The sequence below is a fragment of the Hemitrygon akajei genome, chromosome 20, assembly GCF_048418815.1.
Source record: "Hemitrygon akajei chromosome 20, sHemAka1.3, whole genome shotgun sequence".
NCBI lineage: Eukaryota > Metazoa > Chordata > Chondrichthyes > Myliobatiformes > Dasyatidae > Hemitrygon > Hemitrygon akajei.
In genome coordinates, this window is record NC_133143.1 from 13100676 (window position 1) to 13125622 (window position 24947).

General features: G+C 39.2%; 2 protein-coding genes across 4 annotated transcripts in view; both read left to right on the forward strand.

Annotated features, from left to right (window-relative positions):
- The window catches only part of retreg1 (reticulophagy regulator 1), a 115774-nt gene extending 102764 nt beyond the window's left edge, over window positions 1–13010 (forward strand). Inside the window, exons 6-9 of the mRNA XM_073023869.1 lie at window positions 1005–1142; window positions 1800–1873; window positions 3031–3157; window positions 6854–13010. Of these exons, the coding sequence (XP_072879970.1) occupies window positions 1005–1142; window positions 1800–1873; window positions 3031–3157; window positions 6854–7350 (836 nt within the window). The 3' untranslated portion in view covers window positions 7351–13010. The remainder of the gene's footprint in view (window positions 1–1004; window positions 1143–1799; window positions 1874–3030; window positions 3158–6853) is intronic.
- Window positions 13011–16165: 3155 nt separating this feature from the next.
- Window positions 16166–24947, forward strand: part of znf622 (zinc finger protein 622) — a 35045-nt gene continuing 26263 nt past the window's right edge. The window contains exons 1-2 of one of the 3 annotated variants that reach the window (XM_073023872.1): window positions 16228–16261; window positions 24633–24740. Coding sequence is in view for 1 of the 3 variants with exons in the window: in XM_073023870.1 (XP_072879971.1) it covers window positions 18758–18842 (85 nt within the window). In the remaining 2 variants the exon portion in view is untranslated. Of the gene's footprint in view, window positions 16262–18633; window positions 18843–24632; window positions 24741–24947 lie in introns of those variants that run through there. The other 2 variants (XM_073023871.1, XM_073023870.1) reach the window with 2 other exon arrangements.

A 24947-nucleotide genomic window follows, 5' to 3' on the forward strand; every position in this document is an offset into this window, starting at 1 on the left:
ATCAATAGATAGTCGAAGTTTTGTGCCAAGACCTTTCTTCACTGAGTTCATCTAGCACTTTGTATGTTGTTTATCTGGTGATATGGCAGGTAGCAGTTGCAGGTTAGTGATGATATCAACATTGAATTCCTCTTAAACTACCACCTAGCAGTATAAGTGGAAAACATCACAGGTAAATGAGATGTGTTGTCATTTTTGCTTGGTATTGTCATTGGTGGTGTAAAAATAGCAGCTCATGTAATGCTTTGTCGCTCACTTGCATACAAAGAGATTCAAAATTACAGTTGTACCCTGTATTGAAATTTACTTATCAGTCCATATTTTGCTTTAAAGTGAAAAATGTCACATCCTTGATCATAGTCTTATTATGTTGTATGCCAATGTTTAGAACTTGCAAATATGATTAAAAATGAGTAAGTTATTTAATCCCTGAAGCCTGCTCTGCCATTCAGTAAGATCATGAATGTGACAAGCTGTGTCATTGTCCCATGCATCTTACTTCTTGTTATTCCTTTCCATGCCTTGTGACACATCAGGCAGCAACCTTGTCGTTTCTTTAGCATTAGTTTTTTAACTAGGCCAAGTTATTAACTCGACATTCAACCCAGCATGGATAGAAAGCGTGTAAGGAGTCAGCCCGGGTTCAAACCCAGGACCACTCACCTCTAAGTCTGGTGCCGATGCCACTACACCACCAGCCAGCTCATGCCTCTTAATAGCTTTGGTTATATAATGTGCACTACTAGATTGCCCTTCTAAGTTATTACTTCAGTAAAACATTTTACTGTAGAACAAAATTGATTGAACAACAGCTGTGTCTATGGGCTATGAAGATAAAACTAACCATAATGTTATCTCAAATTACAGTTCTGTTGAATAGGTACAAATATTTTCAACTTTTCTATCTTCTCTCCATTCTGATATTCTGTCAATTTCTCCTATATACACTGAATGATGGTGAGGCATGATCTGAAATAATTTTATTTTTCTTGTTGGTTTCACAGTGTTGTGTGTCCTATTGTGGCCTTTAATAACCTCATATGACCTGTGGCATCGTATCTGCAAAAAGGTTGAACCAGTTCTGCAGCGACTGGATTTTGGTCTTAAGGATTATGTAAAACATTTGCAAAGAAGAATAGAAAGTAAGAACCTTAAAGTAATTTAAAGATAAATATGAGTGTTAGGAACACAGTGGAACTAAACTAATGATATTTATTGTCCTTATAAGGCATTTTCTATTTTAGTTCTCTATTTGAATAGATTATTTCTTCATCTCAACTAGGTTAATGAAGTACTTTTGAGTTGTAATCAGAATCAGTCAGAATAGAACCAAGACATTAAATTTGCATAGTGCAAGATTACACAACCAGAAAGTAATAAAAGTCAGGGTAATGAGTACAGCTGGTATTACCTGAAGGATGACCGTTAACCAGGAGAAGGTATCCAGCCACTTAAAATTGGTGTAAAAACTGGGATATTTCCTTACAACTGCACTGATAGCCTGAAGAGGGGTTTGATCCATATCCAACATAAAGTAAAAACAGATAATGCTGGAAGCACTCAGCAGGTCAGGCACATCTGTAGAGTTTGTCTATTTAGTAAATTGCTAGTTGGATTGGATAATGAGAGGAAGGGTTAGGCAGCTCTAACAGATTATGGATTGCCCTTTGTGCCTCTGTGAAAGTAAAGCATTTTGATTTTATGAAGTGAATGTTAAAAGTTTCTCTTGGTAATTAAGCATGAAGAAAATTATTTCTCTAACATTCCCTTTATTATTTGTTGCTGATCTTGTCTTTCAGTGAAACAGAAAGAATTGGCTGAAAGAAAATCAGAAGATGAGAGTGAAGCAGATACATCAGCTCTTTGTCCCATGGTTAGAGAATATGCTCCTGTAACATGTAGAAATTCACATCCAGATGATCATCTAATCATAGTATAGAAACATTGCGGGCAAACCCAGCATTTTGTCCCCAAGTTAAATTAACCTTGAGGTCGCAGAGAAAGAGAGACTTGGAACAAAATTTGTGTATGGTGGCATTCCCATCTGCCCACTATCCTTAATATTCTAGATAGCAATACTTTGTGCTTGGGCATGGTCTAGTTAAGTTATAAGGTGCATATTCTGTTAATGAATAACAGCAAAGTAACTTTCGTATCATTGTCTGACATTATGATGCTTCCTGTTGTAAGATTCCTCAGATGATATTAATGTGAAATGTTGGAGCCTTTGGAAAGGCAAATAATGTATTTTTAAATTTGAAGACTTTATGGTCAAGACACTTGGTCTCCCTTCCCTGCTCCTTCACCCCTCTCTATCTCCCTTACCAACTCTCTTTCCCTGATCCCCTTTATCTTTAGAACCCCACCCCCTTCTTTCTTTCTTGCCACCCTTTGGCTCTCTGAATCTGATTCAATGACCCATCCTCAACCTGCTCTTGCTGCCCTCCTCTCTCCCTTCAACCATCTCTTTTTCATAATTCTATCCTTCCCATTCCACTCATCTCTTGATCCTTGTCTCTTCTCTGCACTTCCTCCATCCTCAACACATTTCTAGATCTCTGTTTTGCCTCCTCCTCCTCCTCCTCCTCTGCATGCCCTCTAATCCTCTTTCCCCCACCCCCACATTCATCTTCCCAGTCATCCCCCATCATTCTGAAATTCTGACATTGCACTTTTACCCCTGTTCTCTATGAAATATTTCATCTGAAATATGCTGAATATAAAATATAAGCTTAGTTGAGTGTATTTATAATGATCACCAATAATAGATCAGAATTGGAAGAATGCTGAAATCTGAAGGTTAAAGGATTACAGGTGGTTACAGAGCTGAGGACAAGTCTACAGAGGGCTTGGAACATAACTAGAAGTTTAGGTTGTATTGTCTTATTAATGCAAATTATTTTCCAGTAAATTTATATTAGTATTTTGTTTAATAAGTTGCTTTAAAAATGTGGTTAATATATTTAGTTGCATGATTAATCACACTTTTTAAATTGTTCAACTGCTGTAATTTCTATGTTTGTTCTGTAGATAAGTACCTCAGGAGCTGGCAAAGAACTGTCTATTTCAGACACAGAACTATCAGAAACATCCTGGACAGAAAATGGAACTTTTAATTTGTCGGAAGGTCATACCCCACAGACAGATGCATCAGATGGTATGGTAAATTAGTGCTACCATTGATGAATGTGCAGAAATGGAGCAGACTGATACATGAGATGATTTTTAATAAATGAAAATTCAAAGGTGGCTACATTCTGGCTGAATGAGTTATGAAAAGGAAGTATATAGTAAATAACTTGTAAACATGAGAAATTCAGCAGGTGCTGGAAATCCAAAGCAATTTTGGACACAGAATGCTGAAGGAACTCAGCAGGTCAGGCAAGATCTATGGAAATGAACCAACAGTCAACGTTTTGGGCCAAGGCCGTCCTTCAGGACTGGAATGGAAAGGGGAAGGTGACAGAATAAAAGGGTTGAGGATGAGGGGAAGGAGGATAGCTAGAAGGTGATAGGTGAAGCCAGTTGGGTGGGAAAAGTAAAGGGCTAGAGAAGAAGGGATCTGATAAGAGAGGAGAATGGATCATGGAAGAAATGGAAGGAGGAGGGTCACCAGAGCGAGGTGATAGGCAGATAAGAAGATGTAAGGTGCCAGAGTGGGGAATAGGAGAATTATTTTTTAGTAGGAGAAGCCGATATTCATGCCATCCAGTTGGATGCTACCCAGACAGAATAAGGTGTTGCACCTCCACCCTGAGGGTGGCCTAACCTTGGCACAAGAGGAGGCCATGGACCGACATGTTGGTTTGGGAATTGGAATTAAAATGTTTGGCCATCAGGAAGTCCCACTTTTGGCGGATGTTGCAGAGGTGCTTGATGAAACGGTCCCCTAATTTACAACAAATCTTGCTAAGTAGAGGATTCTGCATCGAGCACCGGATACCACAGATGACCCCAGCAGATTTGCAGGTGGAGTGTTGCCTCACCGGGAAGGACTGTTTGGGGTCCTGAATGGAGGCGAGGGAAGAGGTGAATGGGCAGGTGTAGTACTTCGGCTGTTTGCAGGGGTCAGTGCTGGGAGGGAGATTAGTAGGGAGAGACAAATGGACAAGGGAATCACAGAGGGAGAGATCCCTGCAGAAAGTGGAGTGGGGGAAGAACTAAAGATATGTTTGGGAGGTAAAATAACTTACCTTCAGAGTGGTGGGGAAGCATATTTGGACTTTATTGTAATTTTTTTCATGTAGAAAGGTATTTCTTGTTTAGGTACATGCAGAACATTCTGCTTTTACATTTTTGAAAAGAATGCAAGTTCCCATTTTTGCAGACTTGTGATTCAGTAAATAGTAGAATCAAACAAAATTGCTGCTGGTGAATGATCATAAGTTGCAACAATATACATACAGACAGTCTGTTCATTTTACCTTTTTCATTTGACAAATCCAAATGATTTGTAAATATTTTAAATCATGGTACTTCATCCATTAAGGAAATAAGAAAAGTTAACATTAAATATATTTCTTTCTTAAACTATTAGCTGAAAAACTCATTCATATTTTTATTATCACTAAATTTAACTAATTCAGTACATTCCTCAATTCATTTTCTTATTCTGCTCTTTGTAAGTTTTGCCATCTAAAATACTACTGCTACAGACATGTAAGATTCTGCCCATCCTTCACCTTTAATGGCTTGCATTGGCTCCCCATTAAGTAACACTTATTTTTGAAATTTACATGTTAATTTTCAAATATTTGCATTGTCTCATCCTCATCTTTGTAGTCTCCTCAGGATCTATAAACCTCTGAAATATTTGTATTTCTCTCAGCTATGGTTTCTTGCTCATCCCCACTGTAATCTCTCCAGCACTGCAAAGTTTCTAAGCACCAGAATTCCTTTAATAAATCCCTGCTTCTCTTTCATCCTTTAAAATGTTCACTAAAATCTAGTGAGATTCAGGATAAAGCTGGTGAAAAGCAATGTGAAAACAAACTGTCAAAATTTCTATAGATATTGGAAAAATAAGATTAAAAATGTAATGTTGCTCCTATTAGAAAGTGAGGCTGAGGAATAATGAAAAACATGGCAATGGAGAATGAATTAAGCAGGTGCTTTGCATCTTCACTATACAGCAAATAAGTAACATTTCAAAATACTGTAGCTCTGAATGGGGAATTGGAAGGGAAGTAGGAACTCAGTTACCAGTGCAGTGGACTGTGCAAGGGTTTGGAACCATAAGCTGACAAGTCGCCAGGTGTGGAGTTCTTTCCATAATCTTAAAGGATGTGGGTAGTGATAAGAGTAGTTTCAATTTTCCAAAATCCCTTAAATTTGGGGACCGTTTCATTAAATTGAAAAATAGTATATGTAATTCCTTTATTCAAAAAGGGTGACAGAAAACGAGAACATACAGAACTTCAATATAGGAAAAATGTTAAAGCTTTGTTTAAATATTGAAGTAGGCCTTTTTAGCTTTATAAAAGGGAATGAATTTTGACCAATTTATTGGAGTTCTTTGAAGAGTTAAGATCTGCTGTGTATAACAGGAAATCAGTGGAGGTACTATACTTGGGTAATTTGGATCAAAGATAATCGTAGAATGGTAACAGCACAGAGGGAGGTCATTTTACCTTTCATATCTGTGCTGCATTTATATGAGTAACTTTTTAGTTCCACCCCATGGTTTCTTCTCAGTAGTAGCCTTGCAATTTTTTTCTTCATCATTTACTCTATGTATTCCAAATCTTTTCTGAAGAACAGATCCTGCCTGCACCATAACTATAAACAGTGGAAGCACAAAGGGCATAAAAATGTTTTCCTGTGTTACTCATAGTTTTCTTTCCCTTTAGTCTATACCTGTGACTTGTAGCCTTTGACACCTCTGCTAATATGGAACACCTTACCAATTTCCATCTGCCCAAATCCCATATTGTTTTATTTACTTCTATTTATTTACTCCCATCAACCTCCGTATACCTGTACTTGTAACTATAGTACCACATCACAAGAACCATTTCCATAATTTCTTCTGGACCTTTTCTAATGCGTTCACATCCTCCCTACAGTTAGGCATACAGAGTTGATGGCAGTACATCATTTGAGGTCAGGCCAGTGCTTCATGAGGGTAAAATACTGAGCCAGTATTTTAAGTACTGTGTTACAGTATTGATCTCCTTTCTTAAAGAAAGATGTTAATATGATGCAAGCACCACAAAGAAAATTCAAATAGCTGGAATGGACAGATTTTCTTCTGAGGAAAGATTACAAGTGAGGTTTACTTACATTTGCTGGAATTTAGAAAAGCGAGAGGGGACTTGATTGAAACATTCAAGATCCTGGGTGCCTTTAAAAGGGTAAGTATGGAGCAGTTGCACTCTCTTATTGGAGAATCCAAAAGTAGGGATCATTGTTTAAAACTAAGAGATCACTTGCTTAAAGGAAAGACATTTTTCCCCCTTAGAATTGTGAGTTTTATTCTCAGAACAGTGGAAGCACAGTCCTTGAATGTTTTTAGGGTAGAGTTAGATAGATTTTTGATAATCAAGGGGGTGAAGAGTTATTGGGGGTAGTCAGGAATGTGGAGTTGATGTTATATAATAAGATCAGCTATGATCCTAGAAAAAGAGTAGAGGTGAAAGTGACCAACTCCTGTGCCTAACTCTTATGATTACATTCAATGTTTACATTTTTGTTTATTTTCTATCGATTCTATGATAAACTTGGTTTACTATCAAATCTGGTTTATTCCTCTTCAGAATAATTTGTAAAACAACATGATAATATACTGCAAGAAGTTTACAGTTGTTTTCATCCTTTTTGTATTAATTTTCTCATGTTTTAATCATTGATTCAGATTTAGATCGTCCGAGTGATCATGAAGAAGCATTTGCCAGAGATCTTCCAGAATTTCCTTCAATAGATAATAAAGGAACAATAAATGATGATGATGATGACTCAAGTATTGGCATTCCAACTCCCCCGATTCCCACTCTGGAAGCCGAGTCATATCAGGAAGACATAGGAACTGCTGTGGCTGGGCTTGCCCTCAACTTGTCCAATGAGCAAAGCCTTAACCTGATCAGTACTATAGCGAGTGAGGCCATTGCTGTAGCTATGTCATCTGCTGTGAAAGGCCAGTTGCAGGCTACTGAAACCAAGCCCACCACACCACCACAGCTAAACTCAAGCGAAGAAACTGATACTGAGGAGGGTGATGACTTTGAGTTGCTTGATGAATCTGAGTTAGAGCAAATTGAGAGCGAATTAGGACCGGATCAGGGCCAAGCAGCGAGACATGAAGTCAATGATGGCAAATCAGGCTTTCTCTCAAACATACTGGGAGGTCATTAAACCTTCTTTCAGAGCTGGAGAATAAATATGCAGACCATATCTGAACAACAAAACAAACACAAGCTATGGGCTTATTTCCAAAAAGAGCCAGACTTCAAAAGTATGATCTTGTGTATTTGGAACTAAGTGCAGCAAAAAGATGAGAAAAAGTGAAATAGTACTGCACATTTAATAATCTAGTTATTGAAGGAACTGATTTGATTTGTGTTATTTGGTATAATGGGCCACCTATTTTCTCTGTGTTGTCTGACTATAATCTTTATGCCTTGAATTAACAGCATGGAAATTAATCCTGTCTTGTCAATCTGAGTTAACGACTAGCTTTAAATGTTTTAACTGACTCATATGGCAAATCTAAAAGTCAGATATTCAACAAACACAATTTTTTTCTTTGAATTCTGTGCAAAAACAGACAATCAATAGTCAGCTTCTTTCTGGCCTTGTAGCAAGTTGGACTGCTAAGAACACAAAGTACCACTTCTTGCAAATATTTGCTGTATTTTAAGTATTTTATAAAGTCCAGTCCTATTTGAAGTTTTAAATTCGTATGTTATGGTAGCTTTGCTATTTTTGTTGCACTTAAGTGGAATGTTCAGAGAGCTTCATAGAGGCATGTTTCAAAATTGAGATTAATAATCCATTTCCATACTTGTTCTTTTTTCAGTTACATAAAACCAATCTGTACTGCACTTTCTGCATTATTGAACTGAGATTCAAAGGTGAAAATTATCACATTAAAGTTTGGTTTAAGTTCAATATTGCAAATTAGTTTTTATATTTTTGTTTTGATTATAACACCTTAAAAATTATCCTTTGCACGTATTTCACTGTATTCTAATAGGTAATGAGCTTTACTCCAAAAAATAGATAACAGAATTTTATTTCTCTGCTTTGAACAGTTATTAATAAGTATTAGTTTTTGATGCCACTTTAGAAAAGGACACATGTGAACACAAACAAAGTAATAAGTGGCCTGGATTTTAGACCATAAGACATAGGAACAGAATTAGACCATTTGGTCTACCGAGTCTTCTCCACCATTCAACCATGACTGATTTATTTTCCCTCTCAATCCCATTCTCCTGCTTTCTTCCCATAACCTTTGACATCCTTACTAATCAAGAACCTGTAAATTTCTGCTTTAAATATACCCAATGACTTGGCCTCTACAGCTGCTGTCGCAAGAATTTCATAGATTCACCACTGAAGAAATTCCTCTTTATTCCTGTTGTAAAGGGACTTAATTCTAAGGCTGTACCCACCCACTATTGGAAACATTCTCTGCTCTTCCATTCGATCTGGGCCTTTCAATGTTCAGTACATTTCAGTGAGATCCCTCATTATTCTTCTGAACTCAGTGAGCACAGGCCCAGAACCATCTTACAGTCCTCATACATTAACCCTTTCATTCTTGGGATCATTCTCATGAACCTCCTCTGGACCATCTTCAATGCCTGCAGATCATTTCTTAGATAAGGGGCCCAAAATTGCTCATAATGCTCCACATACCATTCTTGCTTTTATATTCCAGTCCTCTCAAAATTAATGCTAACATTTGCCTTCCTTACTAACTCAACCTGCAAGTTACCTTTAGGGAATCCTTCCGAGATCCTTTTGCACTAACCAATTTCTGAAGTCACTTCCAATTTAGAAAATAGATTACTTCCACAAAGTGCATGGCCATACACTTTCCTCCACTGTATTCATTTGCCACTTTGCCTATTCTCCAAGTCCTTCTGCAGACTCCCTGCTTCCTTATCACTACCTATTACTGCACCTATCTTCATATATTCACAAACCTGACCATAAAGCTATCAATTCCATCATCCAGATCACTAACATATAATGTGAAAAATAGAGAACCCAATACTGATCCCAGCAGAATACCTCAAGTCAGGAGGTACTAACAAGAAAAGGCACTCTTTATTCCCACTCTTTGCCTTCTGCCAGTCAGTCTTCTGTCCATCCTAATATCTTTCCTGTAATACCATGGGCATTTTCACCTGGGACAAGTTCTCTGGAGGAAAAGATATTGTGAATGTAAAAAACATAATGGAATAGAATCTGCACACTTATATCTTGCTCGACAGTAAGAAGGACTTAAGAGCTGGGTGAATGGGGTCAGCTTGCTTTAAAAAAAAGCAATTAGTGGCAACGAGAGAGAGTAGGGATATTGGAATTAGTCGTTGGTTTGTGGGGCAAGGGAAGTGAAGATCGTAGGATTCAATGGTAGAGAGTGGGATGGGACTAGTAGTTTGTAGAAAACAGATAGTTTCCAAAGCAATGAGTACTTCTAAGTGTATTGGACCTCAAGGAATCACACTTGATGAAGTCTTTTCTGCACTTCATCTATTTTCATCTCGCATTTCTCGAGGTCTGGGAAAAGCAGCCACCTGGGGCTAAAAATTGACCCTTGACAAAAAGGCAGGTAGCCCCATTATAAACACTTACTGACTAGCCTTCTTACCAAAGCAGTATACATGTTCTTCCTCCTTTTGTTCCATCAGTAAAACCTTATGTGGATGATTTTGTGATGGTTTTGACTCCCGGTTTAAATTCCGTCACAATTTAACATCTGACTTAACCCCAAACTCTTGTTTTTAAAATGTTTTTCTTCCTTCCTAGTTCATCATAATAGAGCCTTAGAGAAAATTAAAATGTATACTTGATTTAAAAAAATAAATATTATGCATTTTAAATACAAAATTTTTCCACTGAAGTTAAATGGTAAGTAAATCTTACCAGCTTGGGGATCTGTATGTAAAATTACTAATCATTTTAGTTGATTAACTAATATTGGGTAGAAGTGCAATTTGATTTTGTCAAATCACGCAGTTATTTGTGTCAACGTTACCTTGACAAATTTTGGTTAATCCCATTGAACTTTGAATTGAGCATGGAGGAATTTTAAGTCACTCATAAACTATCTTTTCTTAACACCAGAAAAAACTGTCACACCTAATTTGAGATCCTTGTGTTGATTTGTACCCAAAAAAAGTTTTATATTCAGTCATATCTTTTACACAATTGGATAAACAAACTTTTAAATTTATGAGATCTTCTGGTTCAGTTGAAAGAAACGTCCAATTGATTCAAATATAGTAAATATAAACTTTAAGAACAAATACATTTGTAATGAGATAGTCACAAACGTTTCAATTTATAGCATTATTCAAGTATTGTTTGAACAATGGTTTCAAAAAAGGAATAAATTCAAGAAAACTAGTTCAGGTCTCTCATCGCCACAATCCCCTTCCCCCCACCCCACACTTTATACCCCACCCTTTATACCCTGATCATCACTTTCAACCCAGTTGAATTGTTAATCTGACTCTAAACCTACTGTATCTTGCTTCCAACCTGCTCAATTGAATAAGGAGTCTCTATATGCCCTTCCCATAGCATGCATGGGATTTTCCTGTGTGCTCTGGTTTCCTTCCATAGTCCAAAAACATACTGAGTAAGTTAACTGATCATTGTAATGGTCCTGTGATTAGGTTAGGATTAATCAGGGTTGTGGGATATTGGGGTGGTGCAGCTCGAAGGGAGGAAGGGTATACTTCACACTGCATCACTAAATAAATTAAGGTGGTACACAAATTAACTGACGATGCACTGACATTAGCGAAGATAATGAGATTTAGCCAAAATTAGTGAAATGGTGTGTGTACTTGCTGCAGACTAAATGATACGTCAAGTAATTCTTACAGCAAAGCAGAGAAGATTTATTTCATGTAGGTTTAGTTTCTTGTTCCAAGATATTTCAGCAAGAATCACTGATCAATTTTATTTGCAATTTTCATCTTACATTTCATCGTTCTCTGACTAGTACCATTCTGTGTGGTTTTGTTTGGAACACCAATTTGTTTTTTTTATATATTGACATAGTCTAATCCAGTGGACTATTTGGGTGAAATCTGTTTCTGGTTACAATTAACAATTATTTAGCTAACTTTTATTCCATTTAAAACTGGAAATCTAATATTAAAACACATTGAGTGAGAAATTTGTCCTTGTACAAGGCATGCTGTAGCAGCCTCTGCAAATTAACTTGATCTTCAAAGAACTGAAGCTTATCATAATTTAACTTATAGCTTTTGGAGTTAGAACTGACATTGAATGACTTCTGGCAATTCTTTAATCCTTTCACTATCCTGGATATTTATGGTAGAGTTCAGTAATCATGACTGTGAAGTATTCAAGTAATACATTTGCTGTTTAACTCAATATTTTCATTATTAAATACTTTACTTTATACACATACCAGCACTTCATAGTGTGATGTTTTGTTTGTTACTAATGCCTTGAATTAAAGCTCACTTCAGCAAATGCAAACCAACAGAGTGTACTGAGTTATGGTGGTGTGTAAGTTATCAGATGTTATGCTGATAGAACTAAAGAAACCTGAAACTTGGGATGTAACCCAAATTATTGAAACAGTAAAGTTGCTGACAAGTTGAGTACCCCTTATCCGAAATTCCAAAATCTCTGAAATTCCAATTTGTTTTGATTGCTGACATGACTTCACTAATGGAAAATTCCACAAGGTGCCGGGAAGGTTCCCAGGCAATGTGCTGCTTTCTGCCCACCATGGACAGTTCTGAGAAGTGACCTCACATATGTAATGAAAAGAAATTATCGAAAAATAGAAAAAAACTGCATAAAGGGAAAAATGAAGATCTCAGTAGTGTATTGAAAGAGTGGATTCATCAACGTCAGAGTGAACATTAGCCACTTAATGATATGCTGTTCATGAAACAAGCAACGATTTAGCACAATGAATTGAAAATTGAAGGTAATTGTGAATATTCAGTAGACTGGGTTCAGAAATTTAAGAAAAGGCACTGAATTACTTTCTTAAAAAATTGTGATAATGCATCTGCTGATTTCAAAACAGCAGAGAAATTCATTGAAGAGTTTGCCAAGATTGTTGTTGATGAAAATATAACATGCTAAACAGCTGCATCAGTACATATATGTGATGAACGAGTGTAAGACAAAGACTGCTTACATATAAATTCAGTGTTGAAAATGTTGGTGATTCCAAGCTATTTCATTATATATTCCAAAATTTGAATTCCAAAATGCCTCAGACCCCAAGCATTTCAGATAAAGGTACTCAACCTGTACTTGCAAGACTTGTCACTTTTATCAAACTAGGGGTGAATTTCTACCTCAATTTGTTTTTTTTAAACAAGATGTGAACACATTCACTTCATTATTTTGTTAGACATCTATAATTTATCTAGAATTTGTGATTTAAAAATTAAGATAATTACTGTAATCAATGTGGGTGCTGGGATGGGTAAGAGTAGATTTTGACTATATTAAAACTGTTTGCACTTTATATGTGGTATTTACTAAAATGCACTTTCTAGCAACCAAACATAAACCCATAATTGTTTTTTTGCAGGAAAGAGGACTAATAACCAGAAACAGTGCCATCATAAAATGTCTTATTTCATAAAATATGAAAATGTCCCATTTACTGCACTTTATTAAATAATCTTTTGGTCCACAGGATTTAAAATTTTCAGTGGCAAAGACATGTCCATTATATTCATTGGATTTGATAATTAAAGCTTGTCTAATACTGTGTTGATCTTTTGTGATTGTGATTTTTTGACAAAAAATAAAGGTACTAAAATATTTTATTTTAACCAGTGTATTTTTAATAATCAAAGTAATTGTAAAATAGGTTCTAAAATTATTTAGACCCATTTGCAGACTGTTGCTATACAATCCTTATATAAATAAGAAAAAGGACAGTATAGTTCAAGTACTGTATACAGTGGATTCCAGTTAATTGGGCCATCAGTTAATCAAGGTAGCTGATTATTAGAGAAAACCCTTAATGACAAAAACTACTCAAGAAAATTGCCAGGATTCCTTTCATTTATTTGGGATGCTATGCTGTTTAATTGGTGCAGGAAACTTGCGGAACAGTTTCTAACTTGCATCAGTTGCATACGTTTGTGTTCGAAAAGCACTGATTTTTGTCACTGATAGTTGATAACAAATAAGCAGTAAAACAATTCAGAATTGTTTTGCTCATTGCAGTTTCAAGCACTCAGGCTTGGAGATGCCAGATATGCCCAGAAGTTAAAATAAAACAATTTCACTACGTCAACAAGTTAGGATCTACGAAGAATTAAAAAATTGACAATCATCTTGAATGTTACAATGAAAATGAAGATTTGGAGGATGCAATTGTCAACAGCATTGTATGAAGGCAACATATTATCTGCATTAGGTGTCTCTGCTGGTACTGTTCATTGCGTACACTGGATGAGTTCATTTGTATTATGTGTATGCAACTGTGAACAAAGTTTTGACTTACTTTGAGCTATCCTTACACATATTAATCCTTTACATTTCATTTTCCTCACTGCAATGAGATCAATTTTTCAGAAACATATTGGACCTCCTATTTACTAAGCTGTGAATAGAGATAGTTTGGGGAGTTGTAGATAAGAAAGTCCTGGAGTCTTAAATGTTTTCTTCTGCTTTTGCTGTCTGACAAGCTGGCAAAGTATCAGTCAGGAAGACCTACAGCAGAAGAATGCAGAGGAAGTGTTAGATGGTGCAGGTGGAGGGTAGGGTAAGTATGATCGGCAATGCACTAGGTTAAGCATAAAATCTTCCAGAACATGGTACAACTTCATCACAGAGAAGGGATACCAGTGGTGGGCTGTGGATAAACAAGGAGGAGATCAAAAAGAGTTAACATTGGAAACAAGGTTAATCAGATAGATTGAGGTGTAATGAAGTTACAGTGTTGGGCCTGGAAGAAATTTAGCTGCTCCAAATTGAAAAGCAAAGCTATAAATGCAGATAGCTGTTTAAAAGATTTTGTTCCTTTTTATTTGCTGGGCCTAACATTAATGAAACATGATCAATATTCAGTAAAAATAGAAGACTTATTATAACTGAGGTACCATTTATATGTTAAAATAGCTTGGGAAGGTTAAGTAAATGAAGTTTTAAATAGAAAGCCTGTTTTTGTTTTTGACGTATTCCCTATTCAGAATTGAAAGACTTGGCTTCCCAACAGACCACAGGGTAGGTTGTAGAAACAGTTGTGCCTCAGAGGATGTGCAGTAGAAGATGTTCTAAGAGTCTGTGGTGGCCAGTGCTATCATGTTTGCTGTTGTGTGCTGGGGCAGCAGGCTGAGGGTAGTAGACACCAACAGAATCAACAAACTCATTCGTAAGGCCAGTGATGTTGTGGGGGTGGAACTGCACTCTCTGACGGTGGTGTCTGAAAAGAGGATGCTGTCCAAGTTGCATGCCATCTTGGACAATGACTCCCATCCACTCCATAATGTACTGGTTAGGCACAGGAGGACATTCAGCCAGAGACTCATTCCACCGAGATGCAACGCTGAGCGTCATAGGAAGTCATTCCTGCCTGTGGCCATCAAACTTTACAACTCCTCCCTAGGAATGTCAGACACCCTGAGCCAATAGGCTGGTCCTGGACTTATTTCCACTTGGCATAATTTACCTATTAATATTTATGGTTTTATATTGCTATATTTCTACACTATTCTTGGTTGGTGCGACTGTAACAAAACCCAATTTCCCTCGGGATCAATAAATTATGTCTGTCTGTCTGCCTCATATGTGCCCCAATGAACAATCCAATTTCAAATCCCAGAGGTGTATGTATGGGAGTGTAGGCCATAGAATTAATGAATTTACTGGTCCAGAAGCAAAGTTGTAAAGCCTCAGGTACCTTAGTTCAACTTCAGCTGCCAATTTTTATTTAAGGCCTGGGGAATAAAACTGGTCTTTACAAAATTTGTAATGCACAATTGTTAATAGACTTGTATTATTCAAGTAGTAACATTTCTAACCATATGTTTGGTTGGATTTTTCAACGTGTCCTGCCTTTCTGAAGCGTGATGTGAGCATGGTTATGACTATTTTTACTAATATTTTAAAAGTAGCATTTAATTGGACCTAACTCATCTATCTTTCAGTGCTAAAGACCACCACAATGGCTGTGGTTGCCACAGAATGATACAATTTCATTTGGACAAGGATACAATTTTTAACAAAAAAAAACCACTCACACCTCTACCCACTTAAGAGAAGTTGTAACAGTTAAATTTGTAGAGGATCAAAAAATAGTTGGTAGGGATACAGATCCATGGTGGGATCCGAAAATAAGAGAAGTTTGAAATCTAAGTGTTGGTTGACCAGGTCCAATTTGGTCAGTGACCATAATTAGCAGTGCAATTATAATATGTTAGCAATGAGGATCATGTACCAAAAAGGTCCATCTGGGTATTCTCAAGAGACGATAAAAGTTCAAAATCGATTCCTGGACATACTGTTAGCTGTGGCTCGAGCTCCCAGACCTCGGACTCAAAACCGCCCTTTGCATCTAGATTCTTGATTTCCGGACCAACAGATTACAAATAGGTAAGGGCAGGTGCAAACACTTCCGCCACGATTATCCTCAACACTGGTGCCCCACAAGGCTTTGTCTCCCTATACACTCACGACTTCATGGCCAGGTTCTCCTTTGATTCCATTGACAAGTTCACAAATGATACCACTGCTGCCCCGAATCTCAAATAATGATGAATCGGAGTACAAGAATTAAATAGAAAGCCCAGTGATATGATGTCATGACAACAACCTTTTTCCCTCAATGTCAGCAACAGAATTGGACATTGACTTTAGGAAGAGGCAGTGCATATGCTCATCACTAAATACACAAGTTGTTTCTCCTTCCCATTCCCCCCTCCCCCTAAAAATACATAAGACCTGAATAAGAAGCAGGAAATGGCCTGCTTCAGAAACAGTCACCGCCTATAGAGACCGTCACGGGGGAGCGCAAGGAATTGTGGGGCAGTGATCAGGCGGCGTGGCGGCGGGGAGGAGGGCTGCGATCGCTCGGGTGAGTGAGTGAGTGAGTGAGTTGGTGGGGCTTCGGGGTCGGCGGCTAGGAATTCGGCGCGGTAGATCGGATGAGTGCGGCTTGCACAATTTCTGTATTTACGCCGCCGTCGCCATGGTGAGGCCCGGTTTCTAATCCTCATCGTCAGGGCCAGTGTCAACCGCGACACCGAGGCTGACACTGTACAAGGACCTTGTAATGTTTTAGTAAAGAACGTAAGAAATGGAAGTATTTGGTACTTGGCTGCATTAAATAACCTGGTCAGGTCACTCGTGTTTCATATGAACACTGAAACCTAATTTCGAATCAGGATTAAATTTATGACTGATGTAAAAATTGTTGTTTTCCGGGAGCAATACAGCGCAGACACATAAAAATAATTAGAAATGACAAGAACAGTGCAAAAATGAATAGCGATTCATAGACTGTTCGAAAATCCGATTGCAGAGGGGAAGAAACTTACTGAATCGTTGAGTCTACCCATTAGTAAATATTTAAAACTATTCTGATGTCAGCCGTGACGTCGGACGTTGGCAGCTCTCTGGGTAGTATTGTGTGACGTCTGAACATACGTGCAATGTTGCTAAAAGCAAGTTTTTCATTGTACCTGTACCTCATGGTACTTGTGACGTGACAGTAAACCTGATTTGACATTTTGAAGAGTTACAGCCTTCTGCTTGAAGATATTTCCTAGTCCTTTTTCTCAATTTTGCCCCATGTTTTGGACCCTAGCCTCAAGCAGTCTGCACAACTGCTGTCACCCCTCATAATATACTGTGTATCACTTCTCATTCTCCTAAATTTTACTGTGTATGGGCTTACTTGGAGAACAATCTTCTCATCCTGGGAATCAATCTCGACTTTTTAAATCCATTCACAATTTGCATGGGATATGCTGGCTATGCTCAACTGCTCAGGGAGCATCTGTGGCAAGGGAGCAGGTAATGTTTCATATGAATGACCTATCACTAGTTTTGCTTATGATTATTTCCAGCACCTGCAGTATTTTGCTTTTAGGTTATGCCCAAGAAAGTAGAGGCACTATTATGTCTTCTTTGTGAGGGCACACATGTGCTGATCCCAGGATAGATCCTTTAGGGTAACTCCCGGGAATTTAAAGTTACTGACCCTCTCCAGTTCCAAGGACTGGCTTATGTTCCTCTGGTTTCTTCCTCCTGTAGTCAATAATCAGGTCTTCGGTTTTGCTGACGTTGAGTGAGAGGATGTTATAGCACCAGGAGTTCAGTCTCTAACGTCAGTAAGATGAAAGAGTTGATTGTGGATTTCAGGAAGGGTATGACGAAGGAACACATACCAATCCTGATAAAGAGATCAGAAGTGGAGAGGGTGAGCAGTTTTAAGTTCCTGGGTAATCAAGATCTCTGAGGATCTAACCTGGTCTCAACATATTGATGCAGTTATAAAGAAGGCAAGACAGCAGCTATACTTCATTAGGAGTTTGAAGAGATTTAGTATGTCAACAAATACACTCAAAAACTTCTATAGTTGTACCGTGGAGAGCATTCTGACAGGCTGCATCACTGGTATGGGGGGGGGGGAGGGGGCTACTCCATAGGACCGAAAGAAGCTGCAGTGGGTTGTAAATTTAGTCGGTTCCATCTTGGGCACTAGCCTACAAGGTACTCAGGACATCTTCAAGGAGTGGTATCTCAGAAAGTCAAGGTCCATTATTAAGGATCTCCAGCACCCAGGGAATGCCCTTTTCTCACTGTTACCATCAGGTAGGAGGTACAGAAGCCTGAAGGGGCACACTCAGCGATTCAGGAACAGCTTCTTCCCCTCTGCCATCCGATTCCTAAATGGACATTTAAAAGTCATGCAAAAACAGAAATAATATATTTTAAAAAAGTGAGGTGGTGCCCAAGGGCTCAGATTCCTAAATGGACATTGAGCCCTTGGCCACTACCTCACTTTTTTAATATATATATTATTTCTGTTTTTGCACGACTTTTAATCTATTCAATATACATACAGGTTTCTCCCGCTATCCGAAGGTAGAGCGTTCCTATGAAACCGTTTGTAAGCCGAAATGTCATAAAGCAAAGAAGCAATTACCATTAATTTATATGGGAAAATTTCTTGAGCATTCCCAAAAAATTCCCAGACCCAAAAAATAACCTACCAAATCATACCGAATAACACATAAAACTTAAAATAACACTAACATATAGTAAAAGCAGGAATGATATGATAAATATAAAGCCTATATAAAGTAGAAATATTGTATGTACAGTGTAGTTTCACTTACCAAAATCGGGAACGTCCTGACGAAGGGTCTCAGGCCAGAAACGTTGACTGTGCTTCTTCCTGCAGATGCTGCCTGGCCTGCTGCGTTCCACCAGCATTTTGTGTGTGTTGCTTGAATTTCCAGCATCTGCAGATTTCCTTGTGACAGGAGAGCCAAAATCGATTTGGAGAAAAAAATCGGCACGTACACGCATACACACACAACTGCCTGCACAAGGCTTCACGATCATGGTAGTCTTTCGTGGGGTAAACACACATATAAAGCGGGCGTCTTTTCGTAAAAGCAAAAATCCTCTTTGGTTAGCGAAAACAGGTACTAATGTACATTTCGTAACAGCGAGCTGTCGTAAGCGAATGTTCAGAAAACGGGGGCCACCTGTACACTGTAATTGATTTACTTTATTTTTTTCTTTTATATTATGTATTGCATTGAACTGCTGCTGCTAAGTTGACAAATTTTATGACACATTCGGGTGATAATAAACCTGATTCTGATTCTCTTCTATTTTTTTTATAACCATATAACAATTACAGCATGGAAACGGGTCATCTCAGCCCTTCTAGTCCGTGCAGAACGCTTACTCTCACCTAGTCCCACCTACCTGCACTCAGCCCATAACCCTCCATTCCTTTCCTGTCCATATACCTACCCAATTTTACTTTGAATGACAATACCGAACCTGCCTCTACCACCTCTACTGGAAGCTCGTTCCACACAGGTACCACTCTCTGAGTAAAGAAGTTCCCCCTCGTGTTACCCCTAAACTTGTTCAACCTTTCTCTGTAGATTAGGTGCTGAAACCAATCTACATTCTAGTAAATCTCCTCTGTACTCTCTCTATTTTGTTGACATCTTTCCTATAATTTGGTGACCAGAACTGTACACAATACTCCAAAGTCGGCCTCACTAATGCCTTGTACAATTTTAACATTACATCGCAACTCCTATACTCAATGCTCTGATTTATAAAGGCCAGCATACCAAAAGCTTTCTTCACCACCCTATCCACATGAGATTCCACCTTCAGGGAACTATGCACCATTATTCCTAGATCACTCTGTTCTACTGCATTCCTCTATGCCCTACCATTTACCATGTATGTCCTATTTTGATTAGTCCTACCAAAATGTAGCACCTCACACTTATCTGCATTAAACTCCATCTGCCATCTTTCAGTCCACTCTTCTAACTGGCCTAAATCTCTCTGCAAGCTTTGAAAACCTACTTCATTATCCACAACCCCACCTATTTTAGTATCATCTGCATACTTACTAATCCAATTTACCAGCCCATCATCCAGATCATTAATGTATATGACAAACAACACTGACCCAGTACAGATCCCTGAGGCACACCACTATTCACTGGCCTCCAACCTGACAAACAGTTATCGACCACTGCTCTCTGGCATCTTCCATCCAGCCACTGTTGAATCCATTTTACTACTTTAATATTAATACCTAATGATTGAACCTTCTTAACTAACCTTCCATGTGGAACCTTGTCAACATCCACTGCTTTACCCTTGTCAACTTTCCTTGTAACCTCTTCAAAACATTCAATAAGATTTGTCAAACATGACCTTTCATGCACAAATCCATGTTGACTGTTCCTAATCAGACCCTGTCTATCCAGATAATTATATATACCATCTCTAAGAATACTTTCCATTAATTTACCCACCACTGACGTCAAACTTACAGGCCGATAATTGCTAGGTTTACTCTTGGAACCCTTTTTAAACAATGGAACCACATGAGCAATACACCAATCCTCCGGCACTACCCCGTCTCTAATGACATTTGAAATGTTTCTGTCAGAGCCCCTGCTATTTCTACACTAACTTCTCTCAAGGTCCTAGAGAATATCCAGTCAGGACCCGGAGATTTATCCACTTTTATATTCTTTAAAAGCACCAGTACTTCCTTTTCTTTAATCATCATAGTTTCCATAACTACCCTACTTGTTTTCCTTACCTTACACAATTCAATATCCTTCTCCTTAGTGAATACTGAAGAAAAGAAATTGTTACAAAATCTCCCCCATCTCTTTTGGCTCCACACATAGCTGTCCACTCTGATTCTCTAAGGGACCAATTTTAACCCTCACTATCCTTTTGCTATTAATATAGCTGTAGAAACCCTTTGGATTTATTTTCACCTTACTTGCCAAAGCAACCTTCTTTTAGCTTTTCTAATTTCTTTCTTAAGATTCTTTTTACATCCTTTATGTTTCTCGAGCACCTCATTTACTCCATGCTGCCTAAATTTATTGCAGATCTCCCTCTTTTTCCAAACCAAATTTCCAATATCCCTTGAAAACCATGGCTCTCTCAAACTTTTAACCTTTCCTTTCAACCTCATAGGAACATACAGATTCTGTACCCTCAAAATTTCACCTCCATTTCTCTATTACATCCTTCCCATAAAACAAATTGTCCCAACCCACTCCTTCTAAATCCTTTCGCATCTCCTCAAAGTTAGCCTTCCTCCAAACAAAAATCTCTACCCTGCGTCCAGTCCTATCCTTCTCCATAATTATATTGGAACTAATGGTATTGTGATCACTGGACCCGAAGTACTCCCCAGCACATACCTCCATCACCTGACCTATCTTATTCCCTAACAGGAGATCCAACACTGCCCCTTCTCTAGTTGGTAACTCTATGTATTGCTGCAAAAAACTATCCTGCACACATTTTACAAACTCCAAACCATCCAGCCCTTTTACAGTATGGACTTCCCAGTCTATGTGTGGAAAATTAAAATCTCCCACAATCACAACCTTGTGCTTACTACAAATATCTGCTATCTCCTTGCAAATTTGCTCCTCCAATTCTCGCTCCCCTTTAGGTGGTCTATAATACAACCCTATTAGTGTTACTACACCTTTCCCATTCCTCAATTCCACCCAAGTAGTCTCCCTAGACGAGCCCTCTAATCTATCCTGCCAAAGCACAGCTGTCATATTTTCCCTTGATAAGCAATGCAACACCTCCCCCTCTTGCCCCTCTGATTCTATCACACCTGAAGCAACAAAATCCAGGAATATTTAGTTGCCAATCACACCCCTCCTGCAACCATGTTTCACTAATAGCCACATCATCATATTTCCAGGTATCAATCGGTGCTCTAAGCTCATCCACCTTTCTTACAATGCTCCTAGCATTAAAATAGATGCATTTAAGAAACTCTCCACCTCTTACTCTATGTTTATCCCTAACGGTGCAAACAACTTTATTATCTTTTTCTTCCTTCTCCCCTACACCTTCGGTCTGAGTGCTCCCCTTCTCTGTCACCTGCCTATCCTCCCTCACACACTGTCTGCTAGCTTTCTCTATTTGTGAACTAACCTTCTCTCTCCTAGTCTCTTCAATTTGATTCCCACCCCCAACCGTTCTAGTTTAAAGTTTCCCCAGTAGCCTTTGCAAATCTCCCCGCTTGGATATTGGTACCCCTAGGATTCAAGTGCAACCCGTCCTTTTTGTACAGGTCACACCTGCCCCAAAAGAGGTCCCAATGATCCAGAAACTTGAATCCCTGCCCCCTGCTCCAATCCCTCAGCCATGCATTTATCCTCCACCTCATTCCATTCCTACTCTCACTGTTGTGTGCCACGAGCAGTAATCCTGAGATTACTATCTTTGCGGTCTTCTTCTCAACTCCCTTGCGAACTCCCTATATTCTCCTTTCAGGACCTCTTCCCTTTTCCTACTTGTGTCATTGGTACCTATATGTACCACAACCTCTGGCTCCTCACCCTCCCACTTCAGGATATCTTGGATGCGATCAGAAACATCCCGGACCCTGGCACCAGGGAGGCAAACTACCATCCGGGCCTCCTGACTGCGTCCACAGAATCACCTATCTGACCCCCTAACTATCGAGTCCCCTATTACTACTGCCTTCCTCTTTCTTTCCCTACCCTTCTGAGCCACAGGGCTGAACTCTGTGCCGGAGGCACGGCCACTGTTGCTTTCCCCAGGTAGGCTGTCCCCCCCAACAGTACTCAAACAGGAATACTTATTGTCAAGGGGTACAGCCACTGGAGTACTCTCTAGTACCTGACTCTTCCCCTTTCCCTTCCTAACCGTGACCCACTTGTCTGTCTCCCGTGGCCCCGGTGTGACCACCTGCCTGTAACTCCTCTCTATCAGCTCCTCACTCTCCCTGACCAGATGAAGGTAATCGAGCTGCAGCTCCAGTTCCCTAACACGGTCCCTTAGGAACTGCAGCTTGGCGCATCTGGCGCACATGTGGACGTCCGGGAGGCTAGGAGACTCCAGGACCTCTCACATCCGACACTGAGAACAACAAGCTGCCCTCACACTCATAATTCCCCCTTTCCTCAAATAACAGGAAAAACTGAAAACTAAACCTACCTTGCCTCGCCCGTTTCCGCCTAAGCTCGTTGAGCCAAAGCCCTTGTGCCTTCACTCTGCTCCCTGCTCACTCCGCTGCCCGGTGTATAAGGCTGTGTTCCTTTTAAATCTTCTGCGCTTCACTGCCTGACATCACACGCCTGCGCAGTCCCGCCTCTCTTAACTGATGAGAAGAAGAAAAAATCAAAATGGCCCCCACCGCACTCCCGCTCCAATTCTCAGCCTTCCTTCTCCAAAAAAACATGCTGATCGTCACTACCTTTGATTAAGCCAAACCTTCACTGAACACAAAATAGTATTGTGGCATTAATATTAAAATTTTTGTTAGCATTAGAAGTAGTACATCATTCCTTTTCCTGCAATCCTACCCATCCCTTTGCATCCAAGTTCAATCATAGTTCTCCTATCCACATTCTAAGAATAAATTCTGTTATTCTTGAGTTTAAGCACACTTTATCTCTGCTGTCATGGACGTTATTGGTGTAGACAGTGAAGAGTAGTGCTGCTAGTGAAGCTTCCTGTATGGCTTCAGTCTTAACTGTATGCTACTAGAAACTGGTGTCATTGAGAAAACTTGAGTTTTAGTTCTGAGAAGTATTCAAATTGAAATTTTTAATTGGTATCAATTCAGTATAGACCAAAAGTATTAGTTGCTATTCAAATTAGAACAAGGCAATTGGCAGTGATGTCCATAAGCAGATCACCACTTTAATATCACTGGCATATCTCCTGAAATTTGTTAGCAGGATCAATACAGTACAGTGCATAAAGCACTATAACTTACACTAAGAAACATTCATGGATTGGTTCATTGTCCGTTCAGGAATCTGATGGCTAAGGGGAAGAGCATGTTCCTAAAGTATTGAGTGCATGTCTTCTGGCTCCTGTACCTCCTCCCTGATGGTAGCATTGAGAAGAGGGCATGTTCTAGGTGATGGGGGTCCTTAATGATGCAAGCCACCTTTTTGAGGATTTGCCTTTTGAAGATGTTACCGATACTGGGAGGCCAGTGCCCACGGTGGAGCTGGCTGAGTCTCCACTTGGCCTTGGACAACCTAGACAGGAGCAATAGCTATGTCAGGGTTCTGTTTATTGATTACAGTTCAGTGTTCAATACCATCAGCCCCTCAGTACAAATCCGCATGCTTCAAAATCTGGGCCTCTCTCCCTCCCTCTGCGGTTGGATCCTTGACTTCCTCATCAGGAGACACAGATCAGAAATAACATCTCGTCACTGACAAGTCAACACTGATGCACATCAAGGATGTGTGCTTTGCCCACTACTCTACTCCACACTTATGACTGTGGTTAGCACAACTGAAATGTCATCTATAAATTTGCTGGTGACACAACTGTTACTGGCAGAACTTCAGATGGTGACAGGGAGGTGTACAGGAGTGAGATAGATCAGCTGGTTGAGTGGATTCGCAACAACAATATTGCACTCAATGTCAGTAACAACTAAGGAACTGATTGTGAACTTCAGGAAGAAGTCGAAGGAACACACACCAGCCCTTGTTGACAGTTTCAAGTTCTCTGGGTGTAAACATTTCTGAAGATCTATCCTGTGCCCAGTATATTGATGCAATTACAAAGATGGCCAAGCAGCAGCTATATTTCATCCAGAATCTGAGATTTGATATGTCACCAAGGACTCCAGCAAATTTTCACAGATGTACCGTGGAGAGCATTTTAATTGTTTGCATTACTCTCTGTTACAGAGGGGCTATAGCACTGGATTGGAAAATGTTGCAAATCAGGCCAGATCCATCATCGGCATGAGCCTCCCCAGCATCGAAGACATCTTGAAAAAGCAAAACCCTAAAAAGGTATCCATCATTAAGGACCTCCCATCACCTAGGACATATCTTCTTTGCACTGCTACCATCAAGGAGGAGGTACAAGAGTGTGAACACACACGCACACACTCAGTGTTTTAGGAACTGCTTCTTCCCCTCTGTCATCAGATTTCTGAATGGTCAATGAACCCGTGTATACTACCTCAGTACTTTTTCCCCTCTCTTTTTGCACTGATT